This window comes from Talpa europaea (assembly GCF_964194135.1).
Source record: "Talpa europaea genome assembly, chromosome: 11".
Classification (NCBI taxonomy): domain Eukaryota; kingdom Metazoa; phylum Chordata; class Mammalia; order Eulipotyphla; family Talpidae; genus Talpa; species Talpa europaea.
The window spans coordinates 50,502,349-50,519,611 of record NC_140078.1 but is presented as its reverse complement, the minus strand read 5'-3'; the positions used below and the strand labels follow the sequence as shown (position 1 = coordinate 50,519,611).

Sequence of the window (17,263 nt, the reverse complement as noted above, 5' to 3'; positions counted from 1 at the left end):
TCCTCTGTTTAACTTTTTTTTTTTAACAAGAGAACAAATCCACTTTTATTTATTGGCTTTTCAGTAGTTTTAGCCCTGGAGAGGTACAGCATTACATGGAGTCTGTGTCCTGTGACCTTAGCAGGAAGCTTGCTTTGGAATTTGACTCAGACCATGCCACTGTTTCCATGGGTATACATTACCTTTCTCTAGGTTGTTCTAGTATTATTCACTATGTTGTCTTTGCTTTGTATGCATATGTGTATCTCTTCCCTAGATAGAATTCAGTTTCATCTCGAGCATAAACATCTTCAATTTTAAGAAGAGCCATATATTCCCTCTGGTTCCAGAGATACCTCTTGTAGCCAGCAAAAATGACCTCCACCACAACCTTCCAGCCATATTTTAGAAGTCTGCTCCCAGCAGGACTCCACAGTCTCCCAAAATCTATGTTTAACTTGTTGAGGAATTGCCAAACTTTCCCCAAAGTGACTGTACAAGCTGATATTCCACCCAGAATTGTATGAGGGTTCTAATTTCTATGTGTTTTCACCAACATTTGTTATTTTCTTTTTGTTTGTGTCTAGTCTAGTGGGCATGAAGTGATAGCTTATGGTTTTTGTTTACGTTTTTAAAGACATGTTATTGGTCATTTGTATATATTTGGCAAAATATCTTTTCGTGTCCTTTGCCTATTTTTGATTGGGTTATTTTTCTTTTCATTGTTGAGTTATAAGAGTTCTTTGTATGTTCTGTATAAAAGTCCCTTATCAGTTATATAACTTGCAGATATTTCCTTTGTTTTTCTCTTTTCTTGATGGTGTCCTTTGAAGCACAAAAGTTTTTATTTTGATGAAGTCTGATTTTTTTTTCTTGTTTGTATTTTTGTGGTGTCCTAAGAATCTATTGCCTGAGTTAATGAATTACTCCATTATAACTTGGAAGTACAAAACTTGTAAGAGTTTTCAGTCTTACATTTAGGTTGTCAATCCATTTTGGGTTAATTTTGTAGAAAGTGTAAGGTAGGGGTCTAATTTCATTCTTTTACATATGGAACTCCAGCTGTCCCATCACCATATTAAAGACTGTTTCCCCCCCCCCATAAGGTTTTTTGACTCCTTGTCAAATAGACATTTTCTTCTAAACCAAAAACGAGAATACTTGAACTTATTGGAAAATACAAGACTTTCATGAAAGTGTTTGAATAATTGAATATCTCTACCAAATGATGCAAATACTCCTAAAATCGACTCTGGAATTGGAAAGATAGCTATCCACCCAAATCTGAAATGTAAAGTTAGTGTCTGTTCTCTGGGTCCATCAGATCATGAACAGAGAACAGCTGTTCCGGCCATCAAGGGTAGAAGATAGGGGATGTTGAACCTTCTGCTAAAGGACAACTTTTTTGATGAGTCATCTTCAGGGAAGTTTGAAAATAGCTGACCTATCTTGATTGTAGTACTGGGCAGCACGGAGTTATTTGCAAATTCAATGACTGCCAGTAGCTAGAGGACATGGTTTACTTGCAGTATCATCTTGGGAAGACAACTTTGGGAAAAATAGATAAAATGGGCAGTTTTGTGTCTTTCAGTGTAGGTCCTGTTGATTGGGATTGTTAAATAACAAAAATCCAATGGAGTTAATTTTTAAAATCTAATTGACTTTATTAAATGATTAATAAATCAGATAGCATCCCATCTAGCATGTAGGAAAGTGCTCTGAAATACTGTATAATGTGAAAGGTTTTTATAGGCAGAAAAAGGACAAGATAAGGGGGCAGGGAATTATTTCAGGCTTAGGTAACTGCCCATGGGGAATGAAAAAGGTCTTGTGACAGATTATCTCATCTTCTTTGGGTAATGGAAAAAATTGCTTCAGTGGTGCTGACCAGAAAATTCCGTACTGGGCAGTTAAGACTACATTCCTGGAGGAGATTGAAGCTGCAATTAGGTTAGATATTTTGTCTTACTGGGCTTACACAGTGACTCCATTTTGGGACTTGCAGCTGAATAATAACAGATAGTTAATGGAGTTGATAATGATGTATATTCTAGGAGAAAAACCTTACTCAAGAAATGATTGAATATTTCAACCTGCCTAGATAATAATGACCTTGAAGGGGGGGGGGGGGAATGAACATTTTCCTTTGGACCTGGATAACTCTTAGAAATTAACATGAACGCAACATCAGTAATAGTAATTTTTGCCCTCAATATCTTTGACTTTGTCTGCCTTAAATTTATTAATGAGGAAAATTGGAGTGTAGTTGAAGATGCTAAGAATTACCAAATTTACTTAAAATAGATTACTTAAAAAGATTTATTTATTTATACATACAGGAACTGGGGTACAGGCCAGAGTTGTGGGGGGTGAGAGGATTCACCAGAGACATGGTGGGAAACAGAACAGGCGGATTGACTGAAATACACTGCTGAGGGGAAGAGTGGGTGAGTCAGGAGAGGTCTGCTGCACCATGTATGTAGCTCCCTGGCTAGGGATTGAACTTTTGCTGCAGTAGCTGCAGCAAGCTTCATATGTTGTGTCTTAACCCCTTGTGCCACCAGGGAGGCCCTAAAATAGATTACTTTTAATGTAAAAAAAAAAAAGTCATAAGGATTAAGATTGCATTCTGTAACTGTATACGAAAGGTATGTGTTCATTTTTTAAAAAAGATATTTATGCATACAAGAACTGGGGTTACAGGCCAGAGATGTGGGGGAAGAGAGGATCTACCAGAGACAGAGTGGGGAACAGAACAGGCAGATTGACCGAAGTACACTGCTGAGGGGAGCAGCGGGAGAGTCAGGAGAGGTCTACTGCGCCATGTGGATTGCTCCCTGGCAGGCAAGGGATTGAACTTGTGCTGCAGTGGCTGCGGACAGCTTCATAGGCTGTGTCCCAACCCCTTGCACTACCAGGGAGGCCCTATGTGTTCATTTTTAAGGAACAATTGTTTGTCCTTTAGCTTGTTTTTAAAGCATATATTCTGCTTTTCCCCTTGTTGCCTGTTTTTCCCAGCAGCAGAGCAGGCAGCACACTCTTGAAGTCTCTCCTTTTTGTCCTTTGTACTCATTCTGATCTTGTTGCACAAGAGGAAAGGGTCTTATAAACAGTACAGAAGATATTGTATGCACTGTTTCTGGGTAATTCACAGCTTGTTTCAAAGCTTCAAGTAGGTGTGGAGGTAAGGGGTAAGTCCACCTTCACAAACAGGACACTTGCTTTAAGGCGAATTCATGAGCAAGCATGTCTTAGACCATAAAGCACACTATCCTGGGTAGAGGACTGCCATGAGCCCTGTACCTCTGGCCCTAAGGGTCCCCCAGGGCCCCTTTTCTGTGACACAAAAGTGCTCTGGGACAACTGGGATTTTTTTTTTTTTTTCATGGAAGAACTGGGGTACAGGCCAGAGGTGTGGGAGTGAGAGGATTCACCAGAGACGGAGTGGGGAGCAGAACAAGCGGATTGACTGAAATACACTGCTGAGGGGAGAAGCGGGAGAGCCAGGAGAGGTTTTCTGTGCCATGTGGGTTAGCTCCCTGGTCAGGGATAGAACTCAGGCCACAGTGGTGAGACACATAGTGCTGAGACTTAACCCCTAGGCCACTAAGGAGGCCCACAGCTGGGATTCTTTAAGGAAGAGGACCTGCAGTGTCCTTGTCCCCTCTTGACAGCCCAAGGGTATGCTGGATTCTTGGAAGTGATTTAAGATCCTCTGGGAACATCTAAATTCTTTCTATTCTGACAGGCACATCACTTTCTCTTATAAAAGAACAGTTTTTGATAGCCATAGATTATGTTTAGTCAAGATCATAGAGTATAAACTCCAGTCAAAGCAGAAGTAAGTAAATGGAACCCATCTCCTCTCCCACCTTCTCCTTCTTCATGTACCCCCAACTCCTACTCTTCCCCCTCTACCTTAGTCTAGTCTCTCTGACTTTTCCCTCCCTCTCCAGCCTTCATATGCTGTTGCTCAAGAGCCAGACAGTTCCTGGTAGGTAGAACTGGGACTTTGCTGTCAGAAAGACCTCTTAGATCCTGGCTGTGCTATTAATGGCCCTATGACCATGGGGAACCTTTAAAGAAGCTGAAACAGAGAAATGCGGTCTGTAAAACAAAAGAACCTCATCTCTTCCTGCTAAGGAATTTGTGGACCTCATAAAAAGTCCTAACAAGTTGCTGACAGTAGAGCTGTACAGGGCAAATGTGCTACGTGCACATTCCTTTTTAACCACTTTAAAACCTCCTCTGGTTCTCTAGTGCTTATGAAAGTGGCCAGACTCCTTATGTGATAGTCAGGACCCTTCCTTTTCCTGTCCAGTATCAAATGATTCTTGTTCTTCCCATGTGTTTCTTCATACTTTCCCACCTATCTTTTCTCCTCCTGCAAGTTTCTTCTCAGTAGTCTTACTGCTAAAATGCTTTAGCTTTTAACTTTAAATGGTTTAACTTTTTTTTTTTTTTTTTTGTACAGCCTGTCGTGAGAAACTTCAGGACTCCAGAATGTTTCACTTAAGGACTTGTGCTGTTAAATTGAGGCCGTTGACGGCTTCCCAGACTGTTAAGACATTTTCACAAAACAGACCAGCAGCAGCTAGGACGTTTCGGCAGATTCGGTGCTATTCTGCCCCCGTTGCTGCAGAGCCCTTCCTCAGTGGAACTAGTTCAAACTATGTGGAGGAAATGTACTATGCCTGGTTGGAAAACCCAAAAAGTGTACACAAGGTAAGACTTGGAGGAGTGGGCATCATCATGTGTTTGGTGTTGTGGCCTGATGTGGGCTGACTGTCCCAGGTAAGTGCATGCCAGGCTTTCCGACAAGCCCCGAGGAAGCAGACGCACAGGCAGAGCAGCTGCTGGGAGCGCCTACCAACTTGATTCCTATGTAACAGTCCCAGCTCGACCATCAGAACCAGACCCAGCAGGAGCTGCCTTCCTCAGAGGGGCCTTCCCCTCTTGCTTGATGTGCCACATACTTGAGATCTCGGTTCCTGCGCCAACTACATGATGAAGCCCATTAGGATATGAAAACACAGTCACACCGCTTCCAGGATCTCTCCAAACCTGCTGCTGATGGAGATGTTGGAGAAAGAATACACATGGAAAGAGTGACCCCAAGCACGCCCGTCCATCCCACAGCCCCAAGAACACCTTAAAATTATCTCATGTAATTGCTGTATAAATGACCTTTTAGAGCATTACACTCATGTTTTTCTTCTATATTTGAGAGTAAATTCCGCAAAGACTTCTTTCTGATTTCTCTGTGTTACCTAGATGGCACTTCCTTCTTAGCACCTCTCTCTATGCTATTGCTTGTCATAGGGTATGCCTAGAGGCAGAATTTCTTCATGGTGTTTATTCAGTGAATATTTATGGATTTGATAACCACTCTTGATTTTCAGGTCAGACAGCTGCCCCAGTGCAGGTGCTAAAAGGTGGATACCTAAGTTACTCAACCTCATTTGTAAGGCTGTGGGTGATTTAAGGGAAATCTCAGTTTGTACATAATGTTCAGTGTCTGGCACAAAGGGAATACTCAGCGGAGGTTGGTTTTCATCACCATTAATTTGGCCTCTTTACTCTTGAGTTGTAGGGTCTTATCATCAAAAGGCAGTTCGCTTCCCTTGGGCCCCTGTGAATAAATTCTACCCTGAAGTGGCAGTAACATTTTAAACTGGAAACTTCTTTGGCAGCAGGAACCACCAGCCCTGTTTCTTTGGGAATACTGCCTCTTGTTCTGAACCTCATTGCTCAATAGAGGAAGACATCTAGCTGGCCCTTCCCTGTTTTCATGGCAACCTAAACGTCACTTCACTCCCTGAGCAGGATAAGACCTCGTCTCCTTAAGAGGAGATCTCGGATCTCTTTCCCTGGTCCCTGGCAAGTGGGATAGATTATCTCTAGAGTAAACCTAATTTAGAGTTCCAAGTCAGATTGTTATCTTCTTCCCAGGCCTGTCCCTTTGCTTGAATTTCCCCCAGCATAATCCTTTTGTGGAACTAAGTCTTCTTAAATTACATTTGCTTTTAAAGAAAGTAACTTTTCGTAAGGTAAGGGGGGGAGGGATCTGAGTGTGATGGCAGTGGATTGCCATGGGAGAAGCACACTATTGCTCTGTGGCTACAGAGCTCTGAAAAGTGGAATTGAAACCCTTCTAGTTGCTCCTGCAGAAGCTTTATGAGGAAGTTTTTTCATGGGGTATGATACCAGTGATGCATAAATGATAATTTTCATTGAAAAGTTTTTTTTCCAGTTCCTTAGATTTATTACCATTGTCGTTAGTATTTGTATCAATATTATTGTTGTTTTTTTTTTTTCAATCAAGTCTTTATCTTTTAAAGCTGTATTAGGGTCCTAATAAAAGAAGAAGACATAGAGATTTCCCACTGTGACCCTTGACTTCATACATGTACAGCCTCTCCCACTATGAACATCCCCACCAAAGGGTACATTTGTTACAAATGGTAAACCCACATGACACATGGAAAGGGAAAATCTCAATTTTTCCATTCTCTGTCTAGGGAAAAACCCAGTTCTTTCCTACTGTGGGTTTCTTCCCTATGTGTCTGCTTTTGCACAAAACACTTCACCACCAAATGTGTCATTTTTCCTCATACCAAGTAATTTTCTACTATACCAACTGCATGTCCTACAATTTAACTTAATTCTGATACTATCTACCCACAGATAGTCAGGTCCCCCAGGTTAAAAACTCAGTTCCATAAGACTCTTCCCTCACACACATTTCAAATGCCAGCCACAAACCCACATTGTGACCGATGTACTTCACCAACCAGATATAGTTTGGAGGTTCCCATGACCCTCTCCTCAAGTTTGATTAATATGTGAGAGCTTCTCACAGAACTCAGGGAAACACTTAATTATATTTACTGGTTTATTATAAAATGATATGACAAAAGATACAGATGAACATCTAACTGGAAGAGATGGGTAGGATGAGGTATGGAAGAGGGCTCTGAACTATCATGGGATCTCCAGGTGTGTGAGCACCTTCATGTGGTCATCAGCTCAGAAGCTCCCAAAACCCTTATTTTTGGAAATTGTGGACACTTCATCACATAGGGTCCATTATTAGCTCCTATATCCCTTCTCAGGAGGTGAGAGGAGGAACACAGCTGAAAAATCCAAGCTTTAATTTTGGCTCAGTCTTTCTGGTGACCAACCACCATTCAGGAGCCGAGGCACCTCATTAGAATGAAGACATTACTATCACCCAGAATTTTCCAGGGTCTCAGGAGCCCTGCGTCAGGAACCCGGGCAGAGTCCTATATATTTATTTCTTCTTATAACTCACAATATCACTTATTCATATCATTGTCTCCCAAAGTCCATGGTTTACATCGGGGTTTGTTTTTATTCTTATGCAATCTAAGGTTTTGGACAAATGTGTACGTATCCACCATTATACATCATGCACAGTGTTTTCACTAACTTCAGAAGTACCTGTCCTGGAAAAGTATTTTTACTGAGTGGAATTAAGGAAGGTAAAACATAATGACTAGAAGGCACTTGGGGGTTCTCTGGCTGGGAAAGGGGGGGTGTCACGGTATCTGTCCTGGGAATGAGATAGCACATTGAGAGGTCTCCTGACAGGCACAGATGCAACCTACTGGGGATGACTCCAGAAGATAGATTGAGTCCTTCACTTTGTTGGTCAGCGAGAGCCTCATTGAGAGATTCTGTGGGAATATGGGTGGAGAATCTCAAAAAGGGATTTTTCTGTTTTATAAGAGAATACATTCTGCTTGGCTTCTTTGACCCAGCTTTTCCACCAGTTTTGTTGCTGGGATTCTCCAGTGGAGGCACTCTATAGCATTTCTTGTGTCCTCTGTCCCCATCTCTGCTATCCAGCAAGTTGGGACTTAACCACCTCTCCAAGTTGAATTAGGCCTGATAGCTGATCTAAATTCATTTTTATTTTCTTTTGTTTTATGAGAGAGATGATCCAGAGCTTTTATCTGTTTTTCAGAGATATCTTGTGAACCACAAAAGGTCTTATAAGTAGTTGGTTCATTTGTGTTCTTATTTTGGGATAAATAGTGTAGGTAGAGATAACTAACATTAGATTTTGAGATTTAGACTGATGATTTTTTTAATCTCCTATTTCTGTATCAGAGCCGACCTTGAGTTCTTGTCCTAAGGGCTGATTCTCTCATCTTTCTTCTCCCACTTTTCAGAGAGTTCATGGGGAATTTCTAGGACAGAATTTTTGTTTTATCGACCAAAAACCAGATGAAGTTAACATCTCTCCGTCCCTGCCCTTCTGTACTCTCTTCCCGGTTATTTATTTTTTTTAACTTTTTATTATGATGCTTTCAAACTTGAGACTATTTATTATGAAGAAGGCTCCATGAAACAATCCATTGCCATGTTTACAGCTCTCTACAGTTTGCGCTCTTTAAAAATCGATTCCAGGGCTTCCCCTGGTGGCGCAGGCAGTTGAGCTCCGTGCTGTGAAGCTGTCTGCAGCCTCTGCAGTGCCAGTTCGATCCTGGCCGGCCCGCAAGGGTCCCACATGGTGCGGCAGACCTCTTCTGACTCGCCCGCTGCTCCCCTCAGCAGTGTATTTCGTCAGTCTGCCTGTTCTGTTCCCCACTCTGTCTCTGGTGAATCCTCTCACCCTCCCGCACATCTGGCCTGTACCCTGGTTCTTGTATAAATAAATAAATAAATAAATCTTAAAAAAAAAATTAAAATCAGTTCCATTCCCTACTTGCCTTTCTATTTGTTGGTTTGTTTTAGGCCTGAACCACTGGAAAGGCAAATCCCAGAGCTGAGTCATTTTTGCCATAAATGTATCAGTGTGGCTCTGACTAACAAAGAAATGTTTTCTTAACTACACCCAACAAAAGTTAAGATCATTCTCTAATATAATCTTTTAAAAAATGTTTTATCTAATAGAATTTTATTCTTATTGTATGTTCAGATATGTGTTATTATCTTAAACTGTCCTTTTATATTGGTTTATAGTTTACAGCTGGTTATATCTGAATTCTTAAGAAAAATTTTATTCTAAACTGTTTAATTGTGAAAATTATGTTTCAGCATTATATTTGTTGTAACTTAATCAAGTGATTCAAAGCTGCAAGCACCTGGTTGCTCCTGTGCCTCCTTTCTACACCACTAGTCGTCTCTTTCCCACCATTTCTCTAGTCTGGTCTCTGTCAAGTACAGTGTATCCTTTGACCCCATAGGAGCTTTCAACCATGGCCCATTCAGTCAGCAAGAGAAGCCTCTCTTAGGGTCTCAGCCATTTGGACGTCACAACTGGATTGTCCTTGTTAATGTTTAAGACAAGCATGTCAGTGAGAATTAGCAAGTTCTCATTAGCCCTTGTTTGTGCAGTGGAGGCAGGTGCCCACATACAGATGTGGAGTTGTGTCAGCTCTTCCTTCGAGTACCCAGCAGGGGATCCTGCACTGGAGCTTTGGAAGTGTCTGTTGTCCTCCTCTGCCTTGCATTACCTTCTTGGCCCCATGGTCATTGGACTCTTTATCACCATCTCAGTGCCTCAGTGCTTTCTGCTCCTGCTCCTGACCTTGTTTTTGACCTCTGCCTACTTCCTGAAGCCTATCTTCCTGTTCTAGTTACCCTGTGTCCATTTTTTCCCCTGCTTTTCTTGGCCAGTTCATACATGTAACAACAGTTTTCTGGCCCACTGTAAACTTGCAGGAAGTTCTCTGTGTCTGCATTTAAGGTTTAGATTCAAAACCACCTCTTTGGTTTGAACACACTGCTTTTCTGACCCAGATAGTTGTGCTTTTTCTTGGAATGCATGCTCATGAAACACAATCCTGTTATTTCCTCTAAGTGAATCAGCTAAGTGGAGGAAAAACTGATATACATCATCCCCCAGTGTGAGGTGACATGTACAGTTTCACTCTGCAACTTTGAGACTGGCTTGGCTGCACCTTGAAAATTTGGTACCATAATCACCCCCAGTTTTGTCCCAGTTACAAGGAGTTGGAGGAACATACATATATTTAAGATTCTTGGTACGCCTAATGGGATTTCACTGATCAAGCTGTTCAACAGAATTTTGAAGTTGCTCTTCAATGATACTCAGCTTCCTCCATCAGAAGGAAATTTGATAGTGGTGACTTTTGTGTTAAATTAGCTAAACAATTGAGAGATTTTCCCTAACTTCAGTACTGTATTTTGCTGTTAAGGGGTTTGCATTTATATAATTCAGTTAGGAAGGTAAAATTAACACCTTTGAAAAATATAAGCACTGTGAAGCAGCACCGTCACTTATTTGTGTAGCAGTTGGCAACTCACAGTGGTTTTGTTGGGGGACCCTATTGAGTGACTGCCAGGTGTACTGCATATTGACACCCTTGAGCTCACAGGCCAGACAGTGGGGAATTGGGTGAGCTGACCAACAGTTGCCATACAGAGAAGCTGATCAGCCTCTGAAGAGAATTGCCAGTTGTACTGAACATTGATGATAAGGAAGGGGTCCCACCGTGGGAAGGAGTGTGTGCTCAGGACATCACAGGTGAAGGCAGACAGAGGCCTCAGGAGAGGGTGTGAAGGGCGCGGTGAGTACATTCAGAGAGCATGGGGCTTAGTGCAGCAGCCACAAACAAGTGAAAACCAAAAGTAGGGGCTGCAATGTGAAAGGAAAGGGTTTAAGATCAAGCTAAGGGGCATTTGTTTATTTTGTGAAATGATTTGGAAGTGTTCCCCTCAGCATTTAGGAGAGGAGAGTGTGAGGGTGTCAGGCTGACAGGGCTCCTGACGCTGATGAAGAACTATCTGAAATTGCCATGGGAGGAGTTGTGGATTGGAGTCAAGGATTGCTGTATTTAGGGAGAGTGATTTTTTTAATGCTCAATCATCGGTACTATATTTTAAGCAAAAGTAAGTTTTTTAATGTCAGTGATTAAAGGAATGGGAGAGACATTAAGAAAATAAACAACATGAAGGTGAACATCAGGAGTAAAAAAGAAACGGGTTGTTTCTAGATGACAGGTAGTTTCTGAGTAAAGAACAGCAGGCTGTAACCCAAAGAAAGTAAGGGGGCAGAGTTTGTCAATGGAGAGGTGTTCTGGCCTTTCCTGGAAAGGTGCCATACATGAGGGAAAGCATCATTTTCTAACTTGCACCCCTGCTCCTTGCCTGTTTAGGGCCCCTCTGGAGGGAACCTGAAGGTCTTTGGTGCCCTTGACTCTGCTGTCTGTGTGCGGATTTCTAGGTTAAGTTTCGGGGTTAAGAGAGAGTCTGATTTCCATAAACTTGTATAATAGACCACCCCAAAAGTTGGCAACTTGGAACACCAGTGCATTCTGATGATTCTGACTCCTGTAGCTGAGGCTCCGCTGGGCTGGAGTATGGCAAAAGCTTCCCTCATGTCTGGTGTGGGTGCTAGCTATTCTCTGGCCCCTGCCCATTATTTAGGATAGTGGAGGGACTCTTCACAAGGCCACAGGGTAGCTCCAGGAGGAAAAAAGGCTGTGGGCTATGGATGCCTGGGCCAGAAGTTGCACACTGCCTTTCTTGCTCCGTATCCTTTCTCAGAGCAGCCCCCAAGGGTTCGTCTCTGAGAGAGGAGCTGTATTGCTACAGTGTGAGGCATTCGAATGGGCACAGGAGGATGTGTGTCCATTGGACAGCCACCGGGTCTGATGGGCTGGCCACTTAGACCTTTAGTCTAGGACAGAGTCTGTCCTAGGGAGGATCAACTATCCACTGTCAACAGGCTTCACAGGGCAGAGCTGAGGCAGCTTTTCTTTGTTTATCTGGGTGTATTGGCATTTTATTTACATACCCACAGAGAGAAAATTGTAGAGGCTGTTTGCTGCATTCTCTCATCTGTGCTATACTGTGGCTATAAAAACAATAGCAGTGCTCTCTCAACAAGCATAAATTCACTTGGGTTTATAACTGAGAAATACCCAAGTGGAACCCCTAATTTTAACTGTTTCCAATGTATAAAGGTTGACTATTGCTAGCTCTTGCCTCTGAACTAGATGGTAGGCCTTGCTTGGGATAGGGTCTGGGCACAGCCCTGCTTTGGGTGGAGGAATCCGAAGTCCATAGGCATCCTATGGTGCTCTCTTTGAGACCTCTTAGCCTTAAAGTAGGAATCTTTTGTTGAAGGTTCTGTGGAAATTGTCAGCCCACCACAGGCCTCCTCATGTCTTGTTAGAATATTCAGGACAGTCATGCAGGGTGTGACAGTTGATATGTTTATGATTCATTAGAAGGTTGTGGGACTGCCCAGTACAGCCTGTGTAGGCACAGAGAGGACATGAATCCATACTGTAGCTAGACAGGTTTGCACAGTAATCTGGGGTGCATTGGAAATGGTGTGAATTTGCCAGCATACTTTCTAAGGGGAAGAACCCCTGTGCAGGGTGACTGGGGGAGATGTGCTGCCCCAAAGCAACGGTGGCTCCCTTCAGGACACCAGGGTACTTGGGGAGCTGCTACCTGCCCACTTCACTGAATTAAAACCACTTAATTTCAGAATGGCCTTATTTCAGAATGGCCATGCACCGGTTCTTGATCACTCATTGTTGTGAATTTCATGTTTGTGGTAGTTAGTAACAGAAGGAATAATATGATTGTCTGTGACAAGCTGGGTTCTGATACCCAACCTACCAGTCATTAGTTTATCAATTATGTGATGGCCTTTGAGCATGGGTTTGGCCCTATTAAAGAGAAACCAGAGGCTGCCCCACCTGCTTCCTCTGCAGTTTACTTCAGGGTGCTGAGCAGGGCACCCCACAGAGGGCCATCAGGTGACCTCATGACATAGATGAGGGTGCATATTGTGGGTGAGGGGTGGGGCTTGTTCCACAGCTTAAGTGAAGACTGCAAGGTGGCCACAGGAGTGGCATCTGAAAGAGACTTTGGTCAGGTCAGCGCAGAACCTAGAGTCAGAGAATTTGGCAACTAGAATAAGAATTAGTAACCCCTAGTTTAAGCTTTGCTCATTAGCTTCTTAAACAGGCATACCTAAAGTTGCTTTTTAAGGTGTAAAAGGCAATGCAAATGCAGATACTTCTTCAATAGGCTACAATACAATAGGCTGTGCTCCCTGCTTTTATACAAAAGAAATCAGGCTGAAGTAAATTCCCTTAACCCTTGACAGTCTGTCATAGGCAGAATTGGGGCTTCCCAATCCTGTGAGACTATGGCAGGCAGGCCCGCCTGCTATGATAGAGTTGGTCATGTTCCTGGTACAGTTTGGTCTCGCACTGCATTGGCCCATGCATCCAACACACACTGGGGGCCTATAAGATAGGTAAGTGCAAGTGGTGTGTTTGCCCACCACTCTGAAGTTGAAGCATTCCATGAATAGTCTCTGTTGTGACCTTCACAACCAGAAATGTGACTCCTAAGATAATTAATCAGCTGACAATAAATAGGGCAAAGTCTGCTTGGCTCACTGAACTGCTCACACCCATGTGTGAAGAGGCCATGTGTCCTGGAAGTTGGTAATCCCACACTGCAAGGTCAGCACCCATTCTGATAAGGTGGAGCTTTTGGACTCTGGACTAGGCACCACACTGATGTGCCCCGAGCACCACACTGACATCTTGCCTCTGTAATCACACCTGACAATATGCCTAACACTGCACCTAGCACTGGACCTCCTAGCACAATGCCTGACACAACACCTCACAGGCGGTTGCCTGAGTCTGAATTTCACTCAAGAGGTACGCCGAGTACTCACTGTGTACAAAGCACTGATTAGCTTCCCAAGGACATGGTACAGGAAAGGTAGAGGATGTTTGCCACCTTTAAAGTGTTTCCTCTGGGCCTCCCCGGTGGCGCAGCGGTTGAGCGCTGGGTTGCGAGGCTGCCCGCGGCCTCTGCAGCGCCGGTTCGATCCCTGGCTGCTCCCCGGCCACCAGAGGAGGGTCCCACATGGCGCGCGGACCTCTCCTGCCGCCCGCTGCTCCCCTCAGCAGTGTACTTCGGTCCTCCTTCTGCCTGCTCTGCTCCCTGCTCTGGCTCTGGTGAATTCTCTCACCCTCCCGCGCTTCTGACTGTGCCCAGTGCATGTATAAACAAAAAAAAATAATAATAATAATAATTAAATAAATAAATAAATAAATAAAGTGTTTCCTCTAATTATGGAGGAAAGCTCTAACAATTCAAGGAAAGTCAGTCCTGGTTACTTAGAAGAAGGGAAAGTTGGTGGTGGTGAGAGGGAGTATAAGAGAGTGAAAACAAATCTTCACATACTATAGTTAAATACTTTCAGTTATCTAAATTGTAAGTAATAATCTCATTTTGTTTCAATCAGATGTTACAGTTATCTACATTTGAAATCTATTGTGTTTTTGTTTCACAAAACGCTTTGACAGCTTTAAACCTGCTGGTGGGAAGTTGCCCTCCTTGCATATATCAACCTCTTCCCCACTGGCTGGTTCAGGTCTTGCTCCCTGAGCACAAACCACCTGTCCCAGCCCTACCTTCCCAGTTTTCTCTCTCCTTGACATATTCTCTTAATTTGTGAAGGGGTTCCCTGGCTGGCCACTGATCAGTCACTAACCTTGTGCTGACCTATCCCTGCAGCTGGATTGCAGACACTTCGTCTGACAGCAGGGAAACTGTTGGGGCGAGAACCAGACCCAGCAGCAGGTAAACACAAACATAGCCAAAACCTCATGTTGAAATGTGTATAAGGTCTTGTATACATTATCAAAAGGAGAGACCTTCTCAAGGCCAAATGTCAAAGATAACATGGGCCAGCAGGTGAAAAGAGGACATGGAGGGTAAGTGCTGGACAGAGAGGGCTTTGCAGGTGTTGTGCAAGAAGTTGCTAGAAGTTCGCCCTCCCACATATCAAGGGCCTGAGTGAGAAAAGGTGTAGCTTGAAACTGTCACTCAAGTGTGACAGTCTTACCACCCATGGTGGAAGGGGGCTTGCTCTCGTTGGGCGGTGGGCTCCTATTCTGAAGACTGGACAGTGCTCACCTGAATGCAGGTACCTACCTTTGCCTAGGACATGGGAGGCAGGGACTGACTGAACTTCAGGAAAGCAAAGTGGTGGTTTGTATGTTGGTTAGGGAGAGGGGTGAAATCACAGGAAAGGCAGTAGGTGCATTCTGGCGTAGTCTTTCAGATTGTTCCTAGATATCTGCAATAACAGTATAAACCAGTTTGTTCTGACCGTCTCCAGCAGCAGAATTTCTGTGCAGTTGTTCTTAGCCAATTGAAAATCACCTGGAGTTTTATCCTGGTAAAATATAAGGTCCAAGACATGGACCCTCTTTCGTCCATGCCAGTCAGGGGGCCCTGCAGCCTTTTGCTTCCAACTTGTGCCCTTGGGAGTGCCTCTGATCAAACCCCAGCTTCTGGACGTCAGCCCAGAAATTCCTTTCATTTTTTTGTCCCATGCTTTGACAAGGGTCAGCCAGAATAAGGGATGTGTTTGTGTAAGGGTTGCCTGCTCTTATTCATTTAACCTTATTCTCTTAATTAATCTGATCAGTACCCCTGTTTGTGACTGCTATATCTGTCCTGCCTGCCTGAACCTCTCCCTAGCAGGATATGGTTGGTGTGCCAAGTGCTCAGAGTATATGTACCTCTGTTGCTGCCAGTACTGTTCTTGTTACTATTTTTATTCTTAGTCAAAGCTGATTTTCCCAAAAGAGAGATGAACTTGTGATTTTTGCAATATCTTTTGGCTTGGATCCATAAGCAGCTGGTTCCCATCAGAATGAGGGGTCAGTGTGCAGCTGGGAAGACCCTTTATCCAAGGTCTTGCTGTTGGGCATCTGCCACTGTTTCTGAACATCTTTGTGTGTTCTGTGAGAAAGAAGACAGGCTCTCTGCTTTAGAATTGAAGGAAGTTTGGGTCTATGTCCTGCTCTCCAGCAGCTACTTGGTTTCAGGGTCATACCTTTAATCTTGTCACAACCCTAGGATATGTGTCCAGAGCAGGACTTGGTATGGACACAGGTGAAGGTAGAAACATCAGCATCGGGGCAGGTTTGGGGTAAAATGAATCTTGGGTAGGTTTTAATTGGCAAGAGCATATTGCTATAGGTTCTTGCTGTGCCTGGCTTGGTGGACTCCTGAAGCATCTGCTGCTGCATTAGAGGGGCTTCTTTGAGGATTGGCCCTGGGAGGCCTAGATAGAGATCACAGAGAGCCCTGTGCCAGAGCCATTCCCAGAATGAGAGGAGCTCACTCACACCTGATGTATCAGCTCCGTGGTACATGGGGGTTTGTAAGTATCTGGTGTGTCAGCTCCTTACATCTTTGTAAAGAACCAGATGAGTTAATTAGTCCAAGATGCCCTCTCCTTTACTTACAAAAATAATGCCATAGCTTCTCTGGTGGAAATGCTGGCTTTTACCCCTGTCAGAGGAGGGTTCAGTGTCAGTGGAAGACAATGGAGAGGATGGTCTTGAGGTTCCTAGGGCTGGATTACAAAGAAATGCTCCAGATATCAGGTAACATAGTAAAAGGTGCTTTACAGTCCATTTTATGGCCAGTGTCAGAAGAGAACCCCAAATCTTTCTACCATCAGCTGACACGCTGAAAATTAACCAGAAAGGTAAAATCTTGAATAAATTTAGTAAAACATTCAAAAATTGTTATTGAGGCATAATTAACATGAAGTGTAAACTGTTTTTTAGTCACTTAGTCATATATATTCATGTCATATAATTATCTGCCTAAGTTTGATTTTTAAAAATTAATGTTCTGAATATAAAAGGATTATTTTCTTATTGTAGAAGAATTTACATATTTCACAAAGCGCCCCTGGGAAACAGTTTTCATGAGAGGTCAGCCTGCCCTGTATGAGACAGATGTGCCAGGCCTGCACTTGTGAGTTTTCTAGTTTGATGGTGGCAGCACCTTGCAACAATGTTCTCATGGGAGCTGCGCCAATCAGGTACTTCCACACCCTGCACAGCACTTTAAAAGAACCTGTCTGAAAAAATGTAGGTCATTCTCATGGTTTCTGTGAAGCCTGGGCAGACCGTAAGGTTTCTCCTCAAGACCCAGATGAGGAACATATCTGTACAGCATCTTGGAAGTGCTTACTTGGAAGGTGAACCCAGAAGTCTCGGGAAATTCTCTCCAGACTTTTCAAGAAGTCCAATCAGTTTTTTTCCCCCTAAGAATTTTGACTTAGCGTCTCTCACCTCTGAAATGTTTGTTTGTTTGTTTTTTAAGATTTATTTATTTATTCTTACAAGAACTGGGATACAGGCTAGAGGTGTGGGGTGGGGGTGGTGAGAGGATTCACCAGAGACAGTGGGAAACAGAACAGGCAGATGTATTGAAATAC

The 17,263-nt window shown here is 43.4% G+C and overlaps 1 protein-coding gene across 4 annotated transcripts in view; it reads left to right on the top strand.

Moving 5' to 3' along the window:
- Positions 1 to 4,482: 4,482 nt before the first annotated feature.
- OGDH (oxoglutarate dehydrogenase) overlaps positions 4,483 to 17,263 on the top strand; it is a gene marked incomplete at both ends in the record, with an annotated part of 65,072 nt that continues 52,291 nt past the window's right edge. For all 4 annotated transcript variants that reach the window (XM_084246716.1, XM_084246714.1, XM_084246717.1 and 1 more), the window contains one exon: positions 4,483 to 4,704. In XM_084246716.1, the coding sequence (XP_084102842.1) occupies positions 4,483 to 4,704 (222 nt within the window). The remainder of the gene's footprint in view (positions 4,705 to 17,263) is intronic.